This window comes from Equus asinus, chromosome 6 (genome assembly GCF_041296235.1).
Source record: "Equus asinus isolate D_3611 breed Donkey chromosome 6, EquAss-T2T_v2, whole genome shotgun sequence".
In the NCBI taxonomy this organism is placed as follows: domain Eukaryota; kingdom Metazoa; phylum Chordata; class Mammalia; order Perissodactyla; family Equidae; genus Equus; species Equus asinus.
Window position 1 is genome coordinate 16,887,400 of NC_091795.1, and position 21,595 is coordinate 16,908,994.

General features: G+C 42.2%; 1 protein-coding gene across 15 annotated transcripts in view; it reads left to right on the forward strand.

Annotated features, from left to right (window-relative positions):
• The first annotated feature begins 253 nt into the window (after nt 1–253).
• KANSL3 (KAT8 regulatory NSL complex subunit 3) overlaps nt 254–21,595 on the forward strand; it is a 58,257-nt gene continuing 36,915 nt past the window's right edge. For 9 of the 15 annotated variants that reach the window (XM_070511693.1, XM_070511699.1, XM_070511695.1 and 6 more), the window contains exons 1-5: nt 470–605; nt 1,644–1,908; nt 4,579–4,749; nt 15,215–15,305; nt 15,445–15,630. In XM_070511693.1, coding sequence (XP_070367794.1) covers nt 1,694–1,908; nt 4,579–4,749; nt 15,215–15,305; nt 15,445–15,630 — 663 coding nt within the window. In that variant the 5' untranslated portion in view covers nt 470–605; nt 1,644–1,693. Of the gene's footprint in view, nt 606–823; nt 1,035–1,643; nt 1,909–4,578; nt 4,750–15,214; nt 15,306–15,444; nt 15,631–21,595 lie in introns of those variants that run through there. The other 6 variants (XM_070511700.1, XM_070511702.1, XM_070511694.1 and 3 more) reach the window with 4 other exon arrangements.

Genomic DNA, 21,595 nt, shown 5'->3' on the forward strand with positions numbered 1-21,595 from the left:
TGGTCTTGATTCATCTCTGCAGGAACCAACACCACTCTGGAAAGCTGGATAAATGTTTCTTTTCTTTTTATTTAATACACTTTCTTTTTAGAGCAGTTTTAGGCTCACAGCTACCTTTTAGTTTAAAATTTATTCTAATTTTTATCGTGGTCATTTCTAAAGAGTAAATTCTTAACGAGCACACGCAGCGGCGCCCCGCCCCCACCCCCGCTCTGGCGGAGGTAGAAAGTCGGTTGCGCGCCCTCCCACCCCTGGCCACGCACCGGGCAAAGGAACAGCGCAGGGCGGGCAGCGGGAACCGGGGCTGCAGGAGCCAGCCTGCTCCTTTGCCCAAGCTTTCCCTGCTGAAAATGCAGGAGGCGGAAACTCCGGACTCTGCGCGGACTTTCGGCCTCCGAGACCGGCGCGCGTTCCCGGCTCTCCTCTTCCCGCCTCCCAGGCCGCCGCTGTATCCTTTCCGGGTTTTCCCGCTCACCGCTCCTCCCTTCCCAGGCCGCAATCCGCTTCCGCGTTTTGCCGGGGCCCGGAGCGCCGGGGCGTGGAGGCGGTAACGCGCACGCGCGCGGGGTCCGGCCCGGGCCGAGCGCGCGGCCCGGAGATTGCGGGTGAGGGCAGGCTCGGCCCGGCGCGGTGGCGGGCCCTGGGAGTCGCGGCCGGGTCGGAGCGGGCGGGGGGCTCGGCGAGGGCCGCAGGGCTCCCGGGGCATGCGGGGACCGGGAGCTGGAGCCCGGGGCCGGGGCGGCCGGGGCCGGATGGCCGTGTTGGGCGGGGGGCGGACTTGGGCCGCGGTGACGCGGGCGCCGGGCCGGGGCAGGGCCCGGGCGGGCGGGAGGCGGGTGCGAGGCGGCTCCTCCTCGTCGCGAACTCTCGGTGACCTTGGCCAAGTCCCTTCATCCTCTCGAGCCGGCGCCTTCGTCTGTAAAGTGCGAGTTATGAGCCCTGCCGACTAGATGGGCCGTTTTGAGGTTCCGTGGCGAGACCCCCGCGGGGTCCGTGGAGTACCGGGCGGTTTGCCGGGACGAGCCCGCCCCCGGGTGAGGGAGCGAGGGCTTCCTGGGGCAGCGTTTTGTTGCAGGCTTTGGGGAGGCGCTCTCACGGGTATATTTTAAAACCTCCAGAGTATTATGAAGTACTTGCAAAACTTTTGTTTAACGTAGAACAAGAGCCTTCCAGGGCTTTCGAGGCCCGGGCTGCCCCGCAGTCGCTGCGGCGCTCAGGCTCCGGCTGCAGAGACGGCTCTGTGAAGCTTTAGAGGGTGGGAGGGAGCAGAGACCCTTCGCTTGGGAGGGATTAATATTTTTGATTCCTCTTGCTTGCCCAAACCCTTCCCGTCCGCATAGAAAATTCTGGCGCCGGCCAAGCAAGTGTAGTATCTGTCATGTGAGGCCTTTGGGAACAGTGGAGCCGCTCAGCCTTCCAGTTAGCGAATTTTGTAGAGGTCGGGTGTGGAGGAGCTCATGGTGCCATAGCCTGTGTTGGTGGTGCTGTGGGATCTCAGGAACCCTCCCTGTGGGGCGGCAAGCATCTGCTGTGTAATGGATATTCAATTATGATGATAGACGGTCACAAAAGTAAGAAGCATGTTAGATGTTCTAGGTTGGAAGAGTATTTGAATTGACTTAAACTGAAACTTTTTGCTGCAGGTGACTAGCATGCAGTTACCCATTCTCTGACTTGCTGCCCTGTTACTGACATGGCCCACCGGGGTGGGGACAGGGACTTCCAGACTTCAGCGCGGCGCATGGGCACCTCGTTGCTCTTCCAGCTGTCAGTGCACGAACGGGAGCTGGACCTGGTTTTTCTGGATCATAGCTATGCCAAGCCATGGAGTGCCCACCCGGATGCTAGTAGTGCCCGCCCCACCCGCATGCTTTTTGTTACTCCCCGGAGGCAGCACGAAAGTACCATGTGAGTTTGGGCTTCTCTCCTGAGGCCTGCCGTTGACGTCATTGGGCGGTGATCAGATTGTGGCATTTAGGATTCTATGTGGGAGATTATAGAGGGGGTTCGGGTGTTTAATTCAGGCATCTCTCTTAAGCATTGTGAGGCTATCAGGCTTATAGGTGGACATCTGCATTCAAGCCATCTAAGGAGTTAGGAAAGCAAGATGTTCAAAGGAGGGCCAACAACCTATTCCACTTAGATAATAGGACTTGTATGGAAAGAGGAGATTGAAGAGGATTATTTAGCTGGTGAAGAAAAAGACTAAAGAGTTGGTTTTTTAAAAAATTTTTTATTTTTCCTTCTCCTGAAAGCCCCCCCAGTACATACTTGTATATTTTAGTTGCGGGTCCTTCTAGTTGTGGGATGTGTGACGCTGCCTCAGCATGGCCTGATGAGCAGTGCCATGTCCGTGCCCAGCATTTGAACAGGTGAAACCCTGGGCTGCGGAAGTGGATCGAGCGAACTCAACCACTTGGTCACAGGCCAGCACCTAAAGAGTTGATTTTTAAAAATTGCCGTACAGGATTAGACTCATTCCTTTAGTCCAGTGTTCTGGCTTGTCCAACACTGGCAACAGTGACCTTTTTACGGTAATGCAGTTTGCTTTTTCTGGCTTCACCTGCAAAGTTTAGGAGCATATTCCCAAGACCTTGCTTCTCTCTTAGCTTGTTACAGAACTGTCACCCATGGGTTGATCTAAACCCTTCTTAGGTCTGGTTATATTTTCAGCTGGCCTACATTATAGGGTGAGGAATTTTTCCATAAATTTACTGTGTAATATGTGACACAATTACATTAGGCCTAAATAAATTTGTTTACCAATTCTTTTGAGCTTTAAGGTATTCTAATTACTTTACATTTCAAGATTGTTGATGTATTTTATTTTGATGATCACATCATGCCCTTAATAATTTTGTAAACTTTTTTGTTTGTTTGTTTGTTTTAATCTGACCTAATGTTTAATCTTTCCTCTAGCACAGGTCTTAGGTTTGTTGGGGAATAGAGATCTTATATTTTGCTACTTTAGGTTCCCCAGTGAGCCTTAATAAGCTAAAGGTACCGTGATGTATGTATTTTAAACACATGTCGAATAGTGGTTTTTGTTTCATTTCCCAATGAGGGCAGCATTTTGTTGGCTTCTTTGGTTGTACAGGGCATGGGATCTGTGACTACAGGGAATAATCCGCCTTAATCCTGATGCCTCTGGCCTAGGGCATAACTGAAGAGCTCCTTCAAATAGAATTTGAAGTCTTTTTTCTCTTAGTTATGTAATAGCTTCTTGCTAACATTGAAACTCCTATGTTGATATCTCATGATATTTTCTTAAAGTGAGATTCTTTGGACTTGGTCATTTCAGTACTTAGAAAATTATTTCCTCTTATATACTGTCTCCATATATTGGCCCTGAAAGTAGGAGTTTGGCACATTCTGGGAACCCTTTTTAGGCCATTGTGTCTAGAATATGGTTGCAATGGGGGTGTAAGTGGGAGCTAGGGGAGAAGTTGACAGAGGCTGCCTCATGTAGGAATTTGATTCTAAGAGTGGTGAGAAATTGTTGAAGGGTCTTAGACTTCCTGCTTGAGCAGCTGGGTGATGCCATAAGTTGGGGAAGACAGGGAGAGGATAGGTTTGGAATGGTGAAATCGAGAGTTCTCTTTTGGGCATGCAGGTCCAAGCGCCCAGCTGAGTGTCTGGTCCAGACAAGATAATCAGCTCTTTCACCTACCACCAAATCTAGCTGCACATTGTTTCACTTCATTTCATAGTGATGTAATTGTTCCAGCCATTGGGAACGGGTGCAGTAAGATCATCGAGGTCAAAAAGTTAAAGTGGCGTTTGGTAGACAGCCAGTAGACCAGTTTGTTTGGCGTAGTGTCGTGAGTCACAAAGGTGGTACGGTGAAGGACCCTTATAGCACTTTTACAACACTTTAAACTTATACAGCATTTTAAAATATGGAAGATCCCTCACATATCCATTTCCATTTGTTTTTGTTCTAGGCTCCTTGTGCAGTGACTTAAATACCTAAGGTGTCTACATTTCAGGTGATCTGTCTTAGGGAGTCATAGGCTTTCACAGCATATAATTAACTATCAGTTGGCTTGTTAATGAAAGGGAAAGTTTATGTGGATAATTTAAAACGCTAGACCAGCACTGTCCAACAGAACTCTCTGTAGTGGTAGAAATGTGTATCTGTGCTGTCCAGTATGGTAGCCACTAGCCACATATTTCTGTTGAGCACTTGAAGTGTCGCTAGTGTAACTGAGGAACTGAATTTTTAATTCTCTTTAATTTTTATTAATTTAAATAGTTGTGTGTGGCTTATAGCTATTGTACTAGAAAGCACGTTTAGGCAGTCAGCTACTTGCTTATGTAATATATTTGTCTTTTTAAAAAAAATAGCTGTTTGTCATTTTTTGCGTGGACTCGTTTTAAAACGACTTTGTGTTCCCCTTGCACATACCAGCATGTCAGAGGCCAGAGATCTAGACAAATGTGAGAAAGATGACTTTGGATCCTAATTTTCTTCTTAATTATATTAAAGAGACATCTTTTTGGCAACCCGATGATCATTAAACACCTGTGTTGTGTGAAGTACATGTGGCCTGGTCCTATTTTCTCACCTGTTTACAGTGAATCAGACGTCCCAATAGACGTGGAGACAGTCACAGCAACCCCTGTGCCACTGTATGACAATCAGAAGGCGCGCAGCGTGATGAACGAGTGTGAACGGCACGTCATCTTCGCCAGGACTGATGCGGATGCCCCTCCCCCACCAGAGGACTGGGAGGAGCATGTCAACAGGTAGGCCGCTCCTCAGGTGGACTGGTCACTACTGGATTAATGGTCACCACACTGTAGATGTTTTGTATCATCGTCATCAAAACACATTTGTTAGGAGTTTATTTCATTTGCAGTCATGCAAGTCAGAATATTCTCTTAACTCTCTGTATTGTAACTCTCAGCTTCTTAAGAGGAGGGCTTGTATCTCAGCCGTCTTTGCATCCCTGACACCTAGGACACTGCCTGGCACATAGTAGGCATATAATAAATGTTTATTGAATAAATAAATGAATTAAATTGGATGGATATGACTAGCTCTGTAGCTTATGTAGTGCAAATTATGGTATCGGAGTTACTCAGGCTACGAAAAAAAAACCCCAAACCATTAAATAAATGTACGTTTAAGTATAAGATACTGTATTTATATGGGCTATAACTCAAGTAATGAAAACATTTTGGGAGTCATATGAAAAGCTAACAGATGTTTGATTTGAGTGGCTTTTAAAAATAGGTTTACAGTCTGTGGTTTTGAGGGAGCACTTCAGCCCATTTTCATGAATTTGCTGACTAGTTTTGTTCCTGTGCTTCCTGCTGACCTGGGGGCCTCAACACTCCTCTTCAGGTCATTTGTCATTCATTTGGCAGACATTTATTTATCTTTTATTTATTGCATAATGACTTTATGAAGATAAAATTTACATATACAATTCGCCTATTTAATTTGTACAATCAATGTGTGTTTTTAGTATATTCATCACCCCACTCAATTTGATGAACATCTTCATCATCCCAAAAAGAAACTGTACCTCTTAACAGTCACTTCCCATCTCCTCCCAACCCCTGGCAACCACCAGTCTACTTTCTGTCTCTCTAAATTTGCCTATTCTGGACATTTCATATAAATGGAATCATACACTATGTGGTCTATGATGGACTTCCTTGGCTTAGCAGAATGTTTTCTGGGTTCATCCATGTAGTAGCATGTATCAGTACTTCCTTCGTTTTTATTGCCGAGTGATATTCCATTGTATGGATATACCACATTTTGGTCATCTGTGCATCCATTGATAGATATTTGGGTTGTTAACACTTTTTGGCTATTGTGAATAATGGTGCTACAAACATTCATGTACTTGTTTTTATGTGGACATAGTTTTCAGTTCTCTTGTGTGTATACCTAGGCGTGGAATCGCGGGTCATGTGGTCTCTATGTTTAGCCCTTGAGGCATTCCCAGACTGTTTTCCAAAGGGGCTGTGCCATTTTACATCCCCACCAGCAGTGTGTGAGTTCCAGTTTTTCCACATCTTTGTCAATGCTTGTTATTATCTCTCTTTTTGTGTTAGGACCATTCTAATGGATGTGGAGTGACGTCTCATTGTGGTTTTAATCCGCATTTCCCTGGTGGCCCGCTCTCTCTATATTTACCTACTATGTGTAAGGGAACGTTAAAATGCTTACATCAGGAGTTGGTAGGTGGTAAACTTGCCGTAATGTTGGAGAGCTCTTTTTTTATAATAACAGAAGAGAAAGAGGTAATTTGGTACGAAGGAGGGTAGGAAAGTTTGAGGCAATTGGCCTGATTTATGAGTCTGGTCGGAAACAGGGAACGAGAGTGAGCCGGTGTGCTTGTGTGATCAAGGTAGTAGCTGTTGAGGGAGGAGCAGTTCTGTACCCTGATTGAAGAGCGTGTGAGGCACTTGTTTGAGGTCTTGAATTGGAGTTACTGTTGTGCCTTAAGAGGGAGAAATGCTCTCCAGAGCTTTAGATACAGAGGAAAACCCTGCTGTGAATGAAGATCAACTACTGGAGTACTGCCTAGGTCAATGAATTCAGCAAAACGGCTTATCACCATTGTTAGAGTTAATAATAATAAAAATAGTGACCAATGGTAGTAACAAAAAAGAACTACCATTTGTTGAGTGCTTTCTAGGTGCCAGGCATTGTGCCAAGCTCTTCATATGCGTTCTTTCTTTTGATCCCCACAGTGACTCTCCAAGGTCTATCCTGTCTTCATCTCTATTTTACACGGTGAGGAAACTGAGCTCAGGGAGTTTAAGAAACCTTAATTAGGAAGTGATGGAGCAGGGATTTGTTCAAAACAAGCAGTCTGACTCCAGAGCCCAGTGTTCTTGGCTACTGTACCCGCTGTTTAAGGGCAGTAAAGAGAGAGACCAGTTAGTGGTGGCTGAACAAGGTGACCTCACAGAGTTGTGTCTCCCGTTGTGGTGTTTACCGATTGCCTTGTCCTCAGTTTGCAATTTCAGTAACTGCACAGGAGAACTGCATAAAGTTTTTTATCAGTTCACCCAGGGTCGTGATCAAGAGGTTTTAGGGGACTCTTCATACTTGCCAAAGTCATCAGAGGCTTAATAATACACATGAATACAATTTCTTAATTTATAAGGAGAAATATAACTGCAAGGCAGATGAGACAGTAGGGTGGCCTGGCCAGAGCACTGATTCTCAATGGGAGAGTCTGGGAAGCCATTCAATTCCAGAAGTGGATGGCTAGTGGAGAGTCTGCACAGGAGGCACCCTCCTTCAACAAGGTAGCTGGATGCACCCATCTTTCCTCAAAGCAAGATGGGACCATAGCCTAGGTCAGGGCACACCCTCACCTGCCCAGTCCTGCAGAGATACAGTGACAGGTTCTTATCGTTGGCTTGTCTTTCTCCATGTGGACCTCCATCTTGTTATGACATTCCCACAGATTGATATGCTTAGTTAGTGCTCAGTTTATCTCAGATTATTTGTTTTTTGGTGTCTGATGAGATTTTGGAGGTGTCCTTCTCTCATTAGCAGCGGGCTTAGAAAGCTTCTCTTCAGGTAGGTCACTTTTGCACACAGCTAATTTGGTTATTTGCTGCTACTTACTGGCTTCAGTTCTGGAGGTCACCATCTTGTGACCTTGTCCCTGGATTCTGGATCTGTAGCCTATTTGGAGGTTGCAGTTGCCTCTGCTCTGATTATAATCATCTTGTTGCCGTTCTTTCCCTTGACTTGATTGTTAAATTGCTGCTTCTTTTCTTCCTGTATAAAATCATGTGAAATTACAGTTTCCCTCATCAAGAACTCACGGACTGTGGGACAGCTCCCTAGAAATCTGTTGGCCTCAGAGCTTACTGATTATCAGTGGAGTCAGAAACTTAATTTTCTTTGTTAGTGCTCTTTTTCCCCCTCTTGAATTATTTCAGTAGAAACTGCCTTCAGATAACTTTCTGAGTGTAGAAAATGAAGTCCCCCCCCCCCGACTCTCACTTTCTCTGCTAAAGCCTGATGTTTTGTGAGACAGTTTAAATCCCCCTTTCCGCCTGATTGAATTGTCTAGAGCAGGGGTTGGCAAACTGTGGCCCATGTGCTGAATCTGGCCCATTACTTGTTTTTCTATGGCCCATAAGCCAAGAAGGTTTTTACATCTTTAAGTGGTTGGAAAAAAATCAAAAGAAGACACATGAAATTCCCATTTCAGTGTCCGTAAATACGGTTTTATTGGAACACAGTCATGCCCGTTCATGTAGGTGTCTGTGGCTGCTTTTGTGCTACGACTGCAGAGTTGAATAGTTGTGACGGAGACCATTTGGCCACAAACTCTAAAATACTTACTATCTAGTCCATTACAGAAAAGGTTTGCTGACTTCTGGTCTAGAGCATGTTCTCGTGTCTACGTGCCAAAGCCATGACGTGCAGAACCTTTGAAAGTGATTTACGTTTGCTGGTGTACTAACGTTGTCCTGAAGAAGTTGGACTTGCTTTTTTTCCCAGATGTTTGTCAAATACCAAGTTTAATTAGATGTACAGCTTTTGAAAGACATTTAACAAAATACTCCTGGCACACGATACTTCTCAGCATTGCTCAAATGGATTTTAGACATTTCCAGCTTTTTAGTAAAAGAATCTAGTGTCCTAAAGCAGGTTGTTATATCTTAGGAATCAGAACTTCTGAATTCAGCCAAAACAACCCCATTCTCCTTTTTTACATTTACTCTAATTATATCTCTCAATATTGTATGTATCTATCTGTGCATTAGTCTTAGGTTGGATGTTTGACATTTTGAGTCCAAGGTGTTTGAGTTGTTTATTTTCCCTCTTTTCTACCCCCCCTTCATTCCTTCCTTTCTCCTGGTATTTCCCCCACCTTTCCCCTTCCTTCCGTCCTTCCTTTCTCCTGATGTTTAAGCAAAGAATTTTTATAATCTGAAAAAGTAAGAGTGACCTATTCTGTCTCTCTGATGTTCTTTGTCCCTCCTTGTTTGACTTCTGGTTAAAAAAAAAAATCCTTTTAGATATTTTAGTATTGAATTAGTCTCCCTTGAAACAGTATCAGAGAAAGAATAATTACCTTTGAGAATACCAGGCTCTTCTAGGACCAATGTCAATTTTTGGCTGCTTTGGATAAGATGAACCAGAGGTCAGAACATCGTTCAGGTTAGTCAGAGCATGAGAACGTAAGATTATCTGAGCTCATCTCAGAAATGAAGAAAAGGCATGTTTGCACTCCTGAAAATTGAATAGGTTTCGGTGGGGACACACTGGCTCACCACAGTTCCCGTCAGCTATTTGACTCCTTAGGCTTGTATTTAAAATTCTGTCTCCTGTTTTTAAAATTTTCCTTAATTATATCTTTTGCATGCTCTTTATCTTAATCTTGGGTTAGATCATTTTTTTTTTCTTCCCACTTAATTTTACAGCCTCCCACGAAGCTGACAAAATATAGAGAACATGTTTCAATTCTTGGAATCACTTTGTTATGTATCCAGCAACAATCCTAAGAACTTTTTCTGGAATTTTAGACTCTCAACGTTGTGGTTTTTCAATTTAATTTCAGCTGTCATTGGTGTATGGTAGTAATTTCTAAATAGCTTTCTAGCCTCCGCCCCCCCTCCCATTTCGTTCACATCATTTTGGGTTTCAGAATAAATACAGAATAAGAAAAACAAATAGAGAAGACATCCTGTTACAAAATAAAGAACAGGATAATTTTGGAAATGCTGTTGGTGCCTCATAAATAAATTATACCTCATTCTCTGTCCTTGGAATTAAAATTTGCAGCATGATCAATAGGCTTTGAGAAAGCTCAAGAGGTTGTTAAACATGAGGAAATTTACTCATTGCTTAACCTGCTTGATTATCAGTGATCATTGTTGCTGGACGTAAGGCTGTGGTGTAATACTGCTTTCAAGATGTCGCAGATTATTTATACATATTATTTTCACAGAACTGGTAATTTGAAAATTTTAACACGGATAGCCTTTGCTCTTTCATTTCCACTTCAAGAAATTTATCCTACAGAGATACTTCCACAACCCTATAGAGATGTAGATTGATGTGTGTATTGGTGGGGAAAGGAGGGATGGTCACAGCAATGTTTATAAAGGAGACGCAACCTAAATGCCCACTAATAAAGTAGAAGCGGCCGTTCAAAACAAACAGGTGTTTTAATATGGAAATATATCCATGTATTTCCAGAGAGCTTTTTAAAACTACTTGTGGGAGTCCTCTGCCTCCTACCCCCACCACCAAATCCCCAAACCCGCCTGAGAATCACTGTACATCAGAGAGATGCTGGTTGCGTGAGTGTGTTGTGCATTTAAATAACGTGAAGGAAAATGAGGTTCAGAACCAGTGGGCTGGAGCTGCTGGTCCCCACAGCCTTTCTGGTGCCAAGGTCGTCTGTGTCCCAACATTGAGTTGAAGCTTCCACTGCCCGCCTCCCAAGTCCAGAATCTCTCTGCATATCAAACCACAACAAAAGCTGATTGGATCCTGATGAAGCAGCAGGAATTAAGCCAAGAGAACTAGGGGAAAATAAGAAAAAGGACAATTCCAAGAACCTCAAGGCTGCTTTTATTTATTTATTTATTTATTTTTTTTTATTAATGTTATGATAGATTACAACCTTGTGAGATTTCAGTTGTACATTTTTGTTAGTCATGTTGTGGGTACACCACTTCCCCCTCCGTACCCTCCCCCCACCCCCCCTTTTCCCTGGTAACCACCGATCAGATCTCCTTCTCAATATACTAATTTCCACCTATGAGTGGAGTCATATAGAGTTCGTCTTTCTCTGACTGACTTATTTCGCTTAACATAATGCCCTCGAGGTCCATCCACGTTGTTGTGAATGGGCCAATTTCGTCTTTTTTTTTGGCTGAGTAGTATTCCATTGTGTATATATACCACATCTTCTTTATCCAATCATCAGTTTCTGGGCATGTAGGCTGGTTCCACGTCTTGGCTATTGTAAATAATGCTGCGATGAACATAGGGGTGCAACGGACTCTTGAGATATCTGATATCAGGTTCTTAGGATAGATACCCAGTAATGGGATGGCTGGGTCATAGGGTATTTCTATTTTTAACTTTTTGAGAAATCTCCATACTGTTTTCCATAGTGGCTGTACCAGTTTGCATTCCCACCAACAGTGTATGAGGGTTCCTCTTTCTCCACAACCTCTCCAACATTTGTCGTTCTTGGTTTTGGATGTTTTTGCCAATCTAACGGGGGTAAGGTGATATCTTAGTGTAGTTTTGATTTGCATTTCCCTGATGATTAGCGATGATGAACATCTTTTCATGTGTCTATTGGCCATATTCATATCTTCTTTTGAGAAATGTCTGTTCATGTCCTCTGCCCATTTTTTGATCGGGTTGTTTGTTTTTTTGTTGTTAAGCAGTGTGAGTTCTTTGTATATTATGGAGATTAACCCTTTGTCGGATAAGTGGCTTGTAAATATTTTTTCCCAATTAGTGAGCTGTTTTTTTGTTTCAATCCTGTTTTCCCTTGCCTTGAAGAAGCTCTTTAGTCTGATGAAGTCCCATTTGTTTATTCTTTCTATTGTTTCCCTCAACTGAGGAGTTACAGTGTCCGAAAAGATTCTTTTGAAACTGATGTCAAAGAGTGTACTGCCTATATTCTCTTCCAAAAGACTTATTGTCTCAGGCCTAATCTTTAGGTCTTTGATCCATTTTGAGTTTATTTTGGTGTGTGGTGAAAAAGAATGGTCAATTTTCAATCTTTTGCATGTGGCTGTCCAGTTTTCCCAGCACCATTTGTTGAAGAGACTTTCTTTTCTCCATTGTAGGCCCTCTGCTCCTTTGTCGAAGATTAGCTGTCCTCAAGGCTGCTTTTAGTGCCCTCCACAGGGTTACAAAAGGCGGGAGGCTTTGGAGGTTAAGGGGATTTAGCTGTAGCGAGGAGAGCTGCTGAAGACAAGGTGCTTCTCATGAGTTCTGTGCTCATGGACTTTGGCAGCTCTCTTGTACCTTTTGCTCCCGTCAGTAATCATAGCTAACCTGAGTTTTTATTGCTGGAAGGAAGCTGAGACATCATCCAGTCCTTGTCTGTTTTACAGTCAAGGAGACTGAGGGCACACAGCCAGCTCTTTTTGCAGAACTGGTTAGAGTCCTGGCTCCTAGTTGGTGTTCTCCTGGACTGTGTAACTGTGGTAAGTTGTTAAAATGGAGATGTGGTAGGTGGAGATTTTATTTTATAGGAGAAGAAGTTGGACCATTTTCCTTCTTTCTAGAGGGTATTTACTCTTTCCGAGGACAGTGGGATGGTTATACGAAGTGAATAACAAAGGGTAGTTTGTCCTCCATCTGCACATTTACTGGGCCGCGTTGCTGGTATTCTTAGAGAGATGACTTGTGGGAAGAAGGGTATCTGGTTGGTGGGGTGTGGTGGAAAGGGTGCTAGTTGGTTAGAAAGTAAGAGAGATTGAGATTGTTGAAGTCGTTTCAGGCAGCTTCCCTGCAGTTTGACCCTCCTGGTGTGGTGAAGGCTGTGGTTACAGTTGAGCCTAAATGCTTTTCAGTGCCCCTGCTGTCCAGTGCCCAGGTGCCTAGTGTGGTGGGCAGGGGGAGGGTTTGAGTTTGTATTCAGCTATGTACAGGACTTGGAATGCAGCATGCACACAATTCTTGCATTGATTTATTCAGCAGATGTTCACGTCCCTACTGTGTGTCACACACTGTTTTATGTGCTGGGGATGTACCACTTGAAAAAAGCCAACAAAAATTCCTGCCGTCTTGGCCTTTACATTCTAGCAGAGGGAGACAGACGAAAATAAACAAATAAAATGGATAGAAAGCGAGGTGGCGATATGGCTGGAAAGGGGGAGAGGGAATCTGGAGTGGGAGTAGGATGTTGGCAGTTTAAAATAGGGGTGAGTCAGGGGAAGCCTCAGTAGAAGGTGACATTTGAGCAGTGACCTAAAGGAGATTGGAGCCATTGTTTCAGGTAGAGGAGTGAATGACAAGGGCCCGGTCCGTGATGCGGGAGCAGGCGTGGTGTGTGTGGGGGTGGCGGGCTGTACAGTGAAGCCTTGTGTAAGCCGGGCGGTCATGGATGACGAGGTTGGAGAGGCAGTGGGGTGCAGACAGCCCATTGCAAGGATTTTGCCTTTTGACTGATTGAAATGGTGTCACTGAAGGGCTTTGAGCAGAGTGACATAATCTGACGTGTTTTTTGATTGAGTTTTTCCAGAGTTGATTTTCCAAATTGACTTTCCAAAGGTTGTATTAATTTACATTTCCATCAACAAAGTGTAGAGTGGCCTATTTTCTTACACTCTCACAACACAGAGGATTCTTAAACTTCTTAATTTTTATTCATTTAATAGGTAAAAACTAATATTTTATTATTTTAATTTGTATGTTTGATTTTGAAGGAGGTTGACTGTACTTTCCTTTGTGAACGGCCTTTTCATATTCTTTGCCCATTATTTTTGTTTTGAGTATTTTGTCTTTTTCTTAATAGTTTTCTAGAGGCTTTCTCTATTTTAATGGAATGGCAATTATTTTCTCATTTTTGTTTTAACTTTATGATACTTAATTTTTTTCTTCACAAAAGTTTGAAATTTTTAGGTAGTTATATTTGTCTATCTTCCTTTTATGGCTTCTAGGTTTTAGGTCACACTTAGAAAGTCTTACTCATTCTAAGATAGTTTTATATATGTGTACATATATATATATATATTTTGTCATTTACTTCCAATGTTTAATTTTTTTTTTTTGCTGGGAAAGATTTGCCCAGAGCTAACATCTGTTGTCAATTTTCCTCTCTGTTTTTTTTTCCCTCCCCAAAGCCCTGGTACTAGTTGTATATTCTAGTTGTAAGTCCTTCTAGTTCTTCTGTGTGAGCTGCTGCCACAACGTGGCTAAGGATGGGTGAGTGGTGTGGTTCTGCAGCCGGGAACGAAACCCAGGCACCGGAAGTAAAGTGTGCTGAACTGTAACCACTAGGCCATCAGGGCTGGCTCCAATGTTTAATATTTTTAATCTGTTTTACATAGTTGTGATTTATTTTTTTTAATGACTATTTTTTCCTAGTATTTTGGTAACTTTATTTTTTAATATTTATCTTTTCCACCTGAAATTTATTTTGGTATAAAGAGTGATGTGTAGGGATCCAGATTTGCTTTCTCCCCTTGGCTAGTGGTTGTCTCAGCCCTACTTACTTTATCCCTACTGATTTGAAATGCTATCTTGATCTCATTCTGGGTTCTCATTTGGATCTGGCATCCACTTAAAATTTTGTTAAGGTAATTTAATCACCAGTTTATGGCAAGGAGAGTTGGTAAACAAATATTAGTTGGCCATCTTCTATTACCCTTCTCTTACTATCTTTAGGCAGATTACTGGCCAGAGTTGGAGTATCAGAGTAATTAAGATTGCCGGAAGTGGTGTGGAAGGGGGCTTTAACAAGCTCCACCCCACTGTGCCGGGTGTGATGAGTGGGGACAAGAGCAGCAGGACAAGTTTTTAATTGCAGGGAGTACAGCTGAGTTGGAGGAGGACACATAAAGCTGTCCGTAAGCAAGGTAGACGTGTGTATGCCAGTGTCACATGCTGGGATGATACGGTGTCAACCTACATGGAGCAGACCATTCAAAAGTAAATTTGTTAATTGTGTGATAAACAGAAAAAATATAAAAAATATACGTGGAAAAGGGAGCAAGATTAGTGGGGGGGGTGGAAGATTAGGGAGTGAGAGAATGCCACCTCATTTCGTAAATTTCTGTTGTATTTTTGTTCATAAATCTAATTTAAATAGGCCTCTTATCTTAGTTTGACGTTTTAGTACATTAAAATGTTTGCGCATCCTGTCTGCCTTCTTATGTGAAATAGTAAACCTGTGAAATTCAAATAAGTCTGTGCAGTGGTGCCATGCTTTTATTTGCTAATGGATCATTTTAGCCACTAGGTAAATAATTAGCTTTGCTAGCTCTAAAAAGACTTGATTCGTGACTGGTTTTGACTTGTAGTGTGTGTATTAATACAAGTGTAAGCTGAGGTGACTCCGTGGCAGGATTGGGACCAGAATCTAGGTCTTGTGCTTTAGCTCAGTGGTCTTAGATTAAGCTACTTTGAGTTATAGTGTTTCATAGTGGGAACAAAAAACATGGCATAATCTTCTTTGTATAGTGTACCTGTATGGGGAGTGTCCCCTGAGTTTGACTTAATTCCTCTGAGTTTCTCTTACAGGACTGGCTGGACAATGGCCCAGAACAAGCTATTCAACAAGATCCTCAAAGCCCTGCAGTCTGACCGGCTTGCCCGCCTGGCCAACGAAGGGGTAAGACTCCAGAAATCTGTCCACAGTGGGCAGCTCTCCCTGGTTCAGGCCTCACTGGTAGACTGACTTGTTGCCCACCCCCCACCCTCACCCTAGTTGCTAATAAGGTGGCCCTCATGTTTTATCCCTCCACGTTCAGGCTTGCAATGAGCCAGTGCTGCGCCGTGTTGCTGTGGACAAGTGTGCAAGGAGAGTGCGGCAGGCTCTGGCAAGTGTGAGCTGGGACACCAAACTGATCCAGTGGCTGCACACCACCCTGGTGGAGACCTTGAGTCTGCCCATGCTGGCAGCCTACCTGGATGCTTTGCAGACGCTGAAAGGGAAGGTAAGGCCATGATTGACGTCTGCCCTGTCCTGGGGTAGCCAGCCTCTGTTACGGGTTCAGGAAGTGGGCTTGGGCAAGGAGGGCATGACTGAAGCTAATGGGTTTGCTATTAAAAATAGGAGACATGGTATCATTTCATGTTTTTGTCTGATGTAAACGTCTGCAGCTCTTCTGTCTCTAGGATGAGGTGTGGGGCCTGAAAACCTGAGTACGCTTTTAGCGTATACAGCCCTGTGGCTTGTGGTTTGAGTCACTTCTGAGGTGAGGTGAGAAAAAAATGGAATTATCTCGAAGAAGATGAAGGGAGGAGTGTTGAAAAGGGGGCAAGAAGCAGACCCTTGGTGCTGAGTGCAGGGTGGGGGCTGGGGAGATGTTCTAGAGCTGGAAAGTACAATAAGGCCTCAGTCTTTCTTCATCATGGGGTGAGCCTTCAGTAGCAACACTCTGACTTTAATAATTCTTTGTAAAATGAGTCATGACATTTTCCTGCTTTCTTACTTAGACAATATTGCACAAAGTTAAACTTTTTATTGATGATTCCAGTTTATTGTGATATCAGTTACTGCCCTGGACTGTGTTCATGTGGCGGAATACAGGTTCTGGTTGAGACTGTGGCTGACCTTATGTGGATCACTAATTAGCTGTGTAATCTTGGATTCGTGTCTCAGCTTCCTTATCTCTAAAATATGGCTAATAATACCTAAGTAGGATTTTTGTGAAAATCAGTTAATTCAGATAGAATGCTTGACACAAAATTCGGCACATAGTAAGCGCACAGTAATAACTATTAACAATTATATAAGTGGTACCTTCATAGGTTCTTGAAATTTTTGGAATGTTTTGCTCCAATACAAGATGGCCTCAGACAACTGGGGTTAATTCAGTTCTTGACCATTTTTTTAAAAAATAGTTTTTCTTTCTTCTCCTTTGTAGGAAGCTGGCCCATTTGGCTGCTATAATTTGCTTGGCCAACAGATTCCCCCCAGCCATATCCCCAAAATTTTCAGACTCGTTTCCTACTTTTTTTTTTTTTAAAGTTTTTTTTATTTTTTCCTTTTTATCCCCAAAGCCCTCCGGTACATAGTTGTGTATTCTTCGTTGTGGGTTCTTCTAGTTGTGGCATGTGGGACGCTGCCTCAGCGTGGTCTGATGAGCAGTGCCATGTCCGCGCCCAGGATTCGAACCAACGAAACACTGGGCCGCCTGCAGTGGAGCGCGCAAACTTAACCACTCGGCCACGGGGCCAGCCCCTCGTTTCCTACTTGTTTTTAAGTTAAAGGACGCTGTTTGTTTGAAAGCAAAAGAAGGCTGGTTCAGTGCAGAAATAAAACAAATCTCAGGACTAGATGCATTAATGATAGGCATGGTAGGAAGTTTGACATTAATTTATTCATTCAACAAATATTTATTTCGTGCCTACAATGTGCTAGGCACTGGGGTGAGAAAAACAGAAATGCTCTCTACTCTGATGGAGCTTATTTTCTAGTGGAGAAAGAGAAAAAATAGTCCCAGACTTCCCCCGTATTGCTTCTCTGCAGTAGAATCCCTGGACCCAGGAGGTGAATGGTGGGCAGCCATGGGCGCAGGTGGGATGAAGGGCCAAGATAAGTCTCTGGCAGAGAGTGGTGGCCTGTGAGTATTTGAAGCATTTAAATGTTCTTCACAGCATACTACCTATGGTGAAGGTACAACATTGCTGGATACGCTCCAGGGAGTGCCTTGTTAGTAGTGGCCAGAGTCCCACTTCTCTGTGACGCTGCCTTACTTTGCATGGCCAGCATGACCTGGATGTAATTTCCCTCATAAGGAAGTGCAGTGCTTCCCCATTTAGGTTACTATCTTGATGTTCCCCAGTGAATGAGGTGGTGGTCAGGTTGTATGAGCATGACAGACCACTGAGGAGACTCCACAGGTGTACACAGTAGCATGCTCCCCAGCCATGCTGCTAGGTTCGTGCGGGTTAGCTGGAATGGCAGAGGACATGCTAGTGCGCCAGCCAGCCAGGGCCTTAGACGGCAAGGCACTGTCCACCCTAGGCCATGCTCTCAGCAGTGTTTCCTCTACCATCAGCCTCTTATTTTCCTGTGACTCAGATTCACTTCAAATACTTTGGTTGTTTCCGAAAACTTAATGTACCTGCTGAATGAAAATGCAGGTGGATGGGATCTTGCTCCTGGCCCAGCTACTTTCACCATGGATCCATTGTAAAGGGAGCAGAGACTGTATAGACCCTAGCCTCTTAATTGTCTGTTGAGAGTGATGCAATGCTGGGAAGATCAGGGAAGCTCGTTCTGCCTAGGTCCAAGCAGAGAAGTGGTTATTGATTAATTATTTCTAAGTATTCTATATTAACAGTGAATTTCAAGGCTTTGTCATTTCAGAGGTGTACTCTACTGCCAGGTAAAGTCTAATTTAGATCAGATCCTCCGCCTCAAGGTGTTGAAGGCTTCAGTTATAGAGTAAATTACAAAGAAACGGCGAGTTTGGAGTGAGGATCCTTGGCAGTTTGGCCCTAGCCTTTGTTACTAGCCTTATGTCCTACTTCCTTACTCGAGTCCTCAACTTCAGGCCATCTGCGCCTAGAACAGGCCCCGTACATTCTTGCTTCTGTCTGGTGTCTCTCGTTGGAAAGCTTTACCCCATCTTCCATTGGAACTCTTGAGAGCTCATCTCACTTCACATGCTGTATCTTCAGTTCATCTCCTCGTTCTCTGTGGGATGGTATGAATCATAGCAGTGTGGGCCTTCTGTTTCTTTATGGCACTTATCAGCCCCCTTTTGTTATGTGTCTGTTTGTCTTCGTTACCTCTTGTAGATTAAATTCCTTTGCGTGACTAGCATGGTGCCTTGTAACAGCAGCTGTTGCATAAACATTTGCAACACTTGTTTCCTGAATTAAACTGAGAAAGTCTCTTAATATTCCCCTACTTTCTCAGGTGGAAATCTGTTTAGTCTTGCTTTTTTAAAATTAGAAACACTGTCTGCTTGTTATTGCCTGGAGCAGCTTATCTTCTTGTACTGTCTTGGAACTTTTTTTAATATTGAGGTATAATTGACATATAGCGTTATATTAGTTTCAGGTATACAACATAATGATTTGATATTTCTCTATATTGCAAAATGATCACCACAATAAGTCTAGTTAATATCTGTCACCATACAGAGTTTCAAAATTACTTTTTTCTTGTAATGAGAATTTTTAAGATCTACTCTCTTAGCAACTTTTAAATATGCACTACAGTATTATTAACTATAGTCACCATGGTGTATATTATATCCCCTATTACATGACTTATTTATTTTATAACTGGAAGTTTGTATCTTTTGATCCCCTTCACCCATTTTGCCCACTCCTCAGCACCCCCTTCTGATAACCACCAATCTGTTCTCTATATCTGTGAGGCTTTTTAAAAATTTTTAGATTCCTCATATAAGTGATATTTGTCTTTTACTGTCTGATTTATTTCGCTTAGCATAATGCCCTCAAGGTTCATCCATGTTGTCACAAATGGCAAGATTTTCTTGTTTTTTTTTGCTGGATAATATTTCATTATATACGCCACATTTTTTAAATCCATTCATCCATTGATGGACACTTAGATTGTTTTCATATCTTGGCTGTTATAAATAATGGTGCAGTGAACATGGGGTACATATATCTTTTTGAGCTATTGTTTTCATTTTCTTCAAATAAGTACTCAGAAATGGAGTTGCTGAATCATACGGTAGTTCTATTTTTAATTTTTTGAGGAACCTCTGTATTGTTTTCCATCGTGGCTACACCAATTTACATTCCCACCAACAGTGCACAAGGCTTCCCTTTTCTTTACATCCTTGCCAAGACTTGTTAACTTTTGTCTTTTTGATAATATCCATTTTAACAGGTGTGAGGTAATATGTCATTGTGGTTTTGATTTGCATTTCCCTGATGATTAGTGATGTTGAGCATCTTTTCATTTACCTGTTGGCCATCTGTCTTTCTTCTTTGGAAAAGTGTCTATTCAGATCTTCTGCCCATTTTTATGGATTGTTTATTTTTTCGCTATTGGGTTGTATGAGTTCTTTGTATATTTTGGATCATTCCTCTTATCAGATATATAATTTGCAAATATTTTCACCCATTTGGTAGGTTGCCTTTTCATTTTGCTGATGGTTTTCTTTGCTGTGCAGAAGCTTTTTAGTTTGATGTCATACCACTTGTTTTTGCTTTTGTTGCCTTTGCTTTTAGTGTCAAATCCAAAAAATCACTGGCAAGACTGATGTTAAGGAGCTTACCACCTATGTTTTCTTCTAGGAGTTTCATGGTTTCAGGTCTTACGTTCAAGTCTTTAATCCATTTTGAGTTAAATTTTGTGTATGGTGTAAAATAGTCATCCAGTTTCATTCTTTTGCATGTGGCTGTCCAATTTTCCCAAAACTGTTTTTTGAAGGGACTGTCCTTTCCCCATTGTGTATTCTTGGCTCCTCTGTTGTAGATTAATTGACCGTATATGCTATATACGCATGGGTTTATTTTTGGGCTCGCTATTCTGTTCCATTGATTTGAGTCTGTTTTTAAGCCAATACCATACTGTTTTGATTACTATAGCTTTGTAATAAAGTTTGAAATTCAGGAGCGTGATGCCTCCAGCTTTGTTCTTCTTAAGATTGCTTTGGCTGTTCAGGGTCTTCTGTGGTTTCATACAAATTCTAGGATTGTTTGTTTTATTTCTGTGAAAAATGCTGTTGGAATTTTGATAGGGATTACCTTGAATCTGTAGATTGGGTAATACGGACATTTTAACAATATTAATTCTTCCAATCCATGAGAACAGAGTATCTTTCCATTCATTTGTGTCTTCAGTTTTTTCATTAATGTCTTGTAGTTTTCAGTGTACAAGTCTTTCACCTCCTTAGTTAAATTTATTCCTAGGTATTTTATTCTTTTTGATGCAATTTTGAATGGGATTGTTTTCTTAATTTCTCTTTCTGCTAGTTCATTATTAGTGAATAGAAATGCAACAGATTTTTGTATGTTGATTTTGTATACTGCAACTTTACTAAATTTGTTTATTAGTTCTAAGAGTTTTTTGGTGGAGTTCTTAGAGTTTTCTGTGTATACTACGTCATCTGCAGACAGAGGCAGTTTTACTTCTTCCTTTCTAATTTGGATGCCTTTATCTCTTCCTTCCCTAATCGCTCTGGGTAGCACTTCCAGTACCATGTTGAATAACAGTGGCGAGAGTGGGCATCCTTGTCTTGTTTCTGATCTTAGAGGAAAAGCTTTCAGCTTTTCACTGTTGAATATGATGTTAGCTGTGGACTGAACTTCTACAACCCACCTCACCATAGTACTCTTTTTTCTCCAGTTTCTCAAAAACTTTGTTTTTCTGAAAACTACCTCTAACATTTAAAGATCTTTCCTTTCCCCTAGGTCACTTTGACCTTTTGTGAGTAGCATGGAATTCACACAGATATTTCTTCTCAGTGTAAGCATCAGCATGTCTGAAACCTATATTTACACATCTGTGAGGTCACATTTTTGGTGAATAGTGAAAAACAGGATATGGTATAAATCACAGTATAGTAGGATGTAATATTTTGGGCACAATAACAGATTTCTCTAACATGCCACAGCTTGGAGGCAGTATTCTAGAACTAAATGCAGAATTTTAAAAAAGTTTATAAAATCAACTAATATTCATTGAGGCAATGTAGAAAATACAGAAATCTAAAAAGGAAAAAGTCATCCATAACTCCATAAAGATCACCATTAACATTTTGGCGTATTTTCTTACGGTATTTTTTCTGAGTAGAGGTAACTTTTATATTTTCTGTTTTACCTTTAACATTTTAGCAAAATTATTTTCCTATGTTATTACAGATTCTTTTAAATATTTCAAATTAAACTTAATATCTAATTATGTAGATAATTTACTTACTTGCTCCCTTATATGTGCATTTAGGTTGTTTCTACTTTTTGATT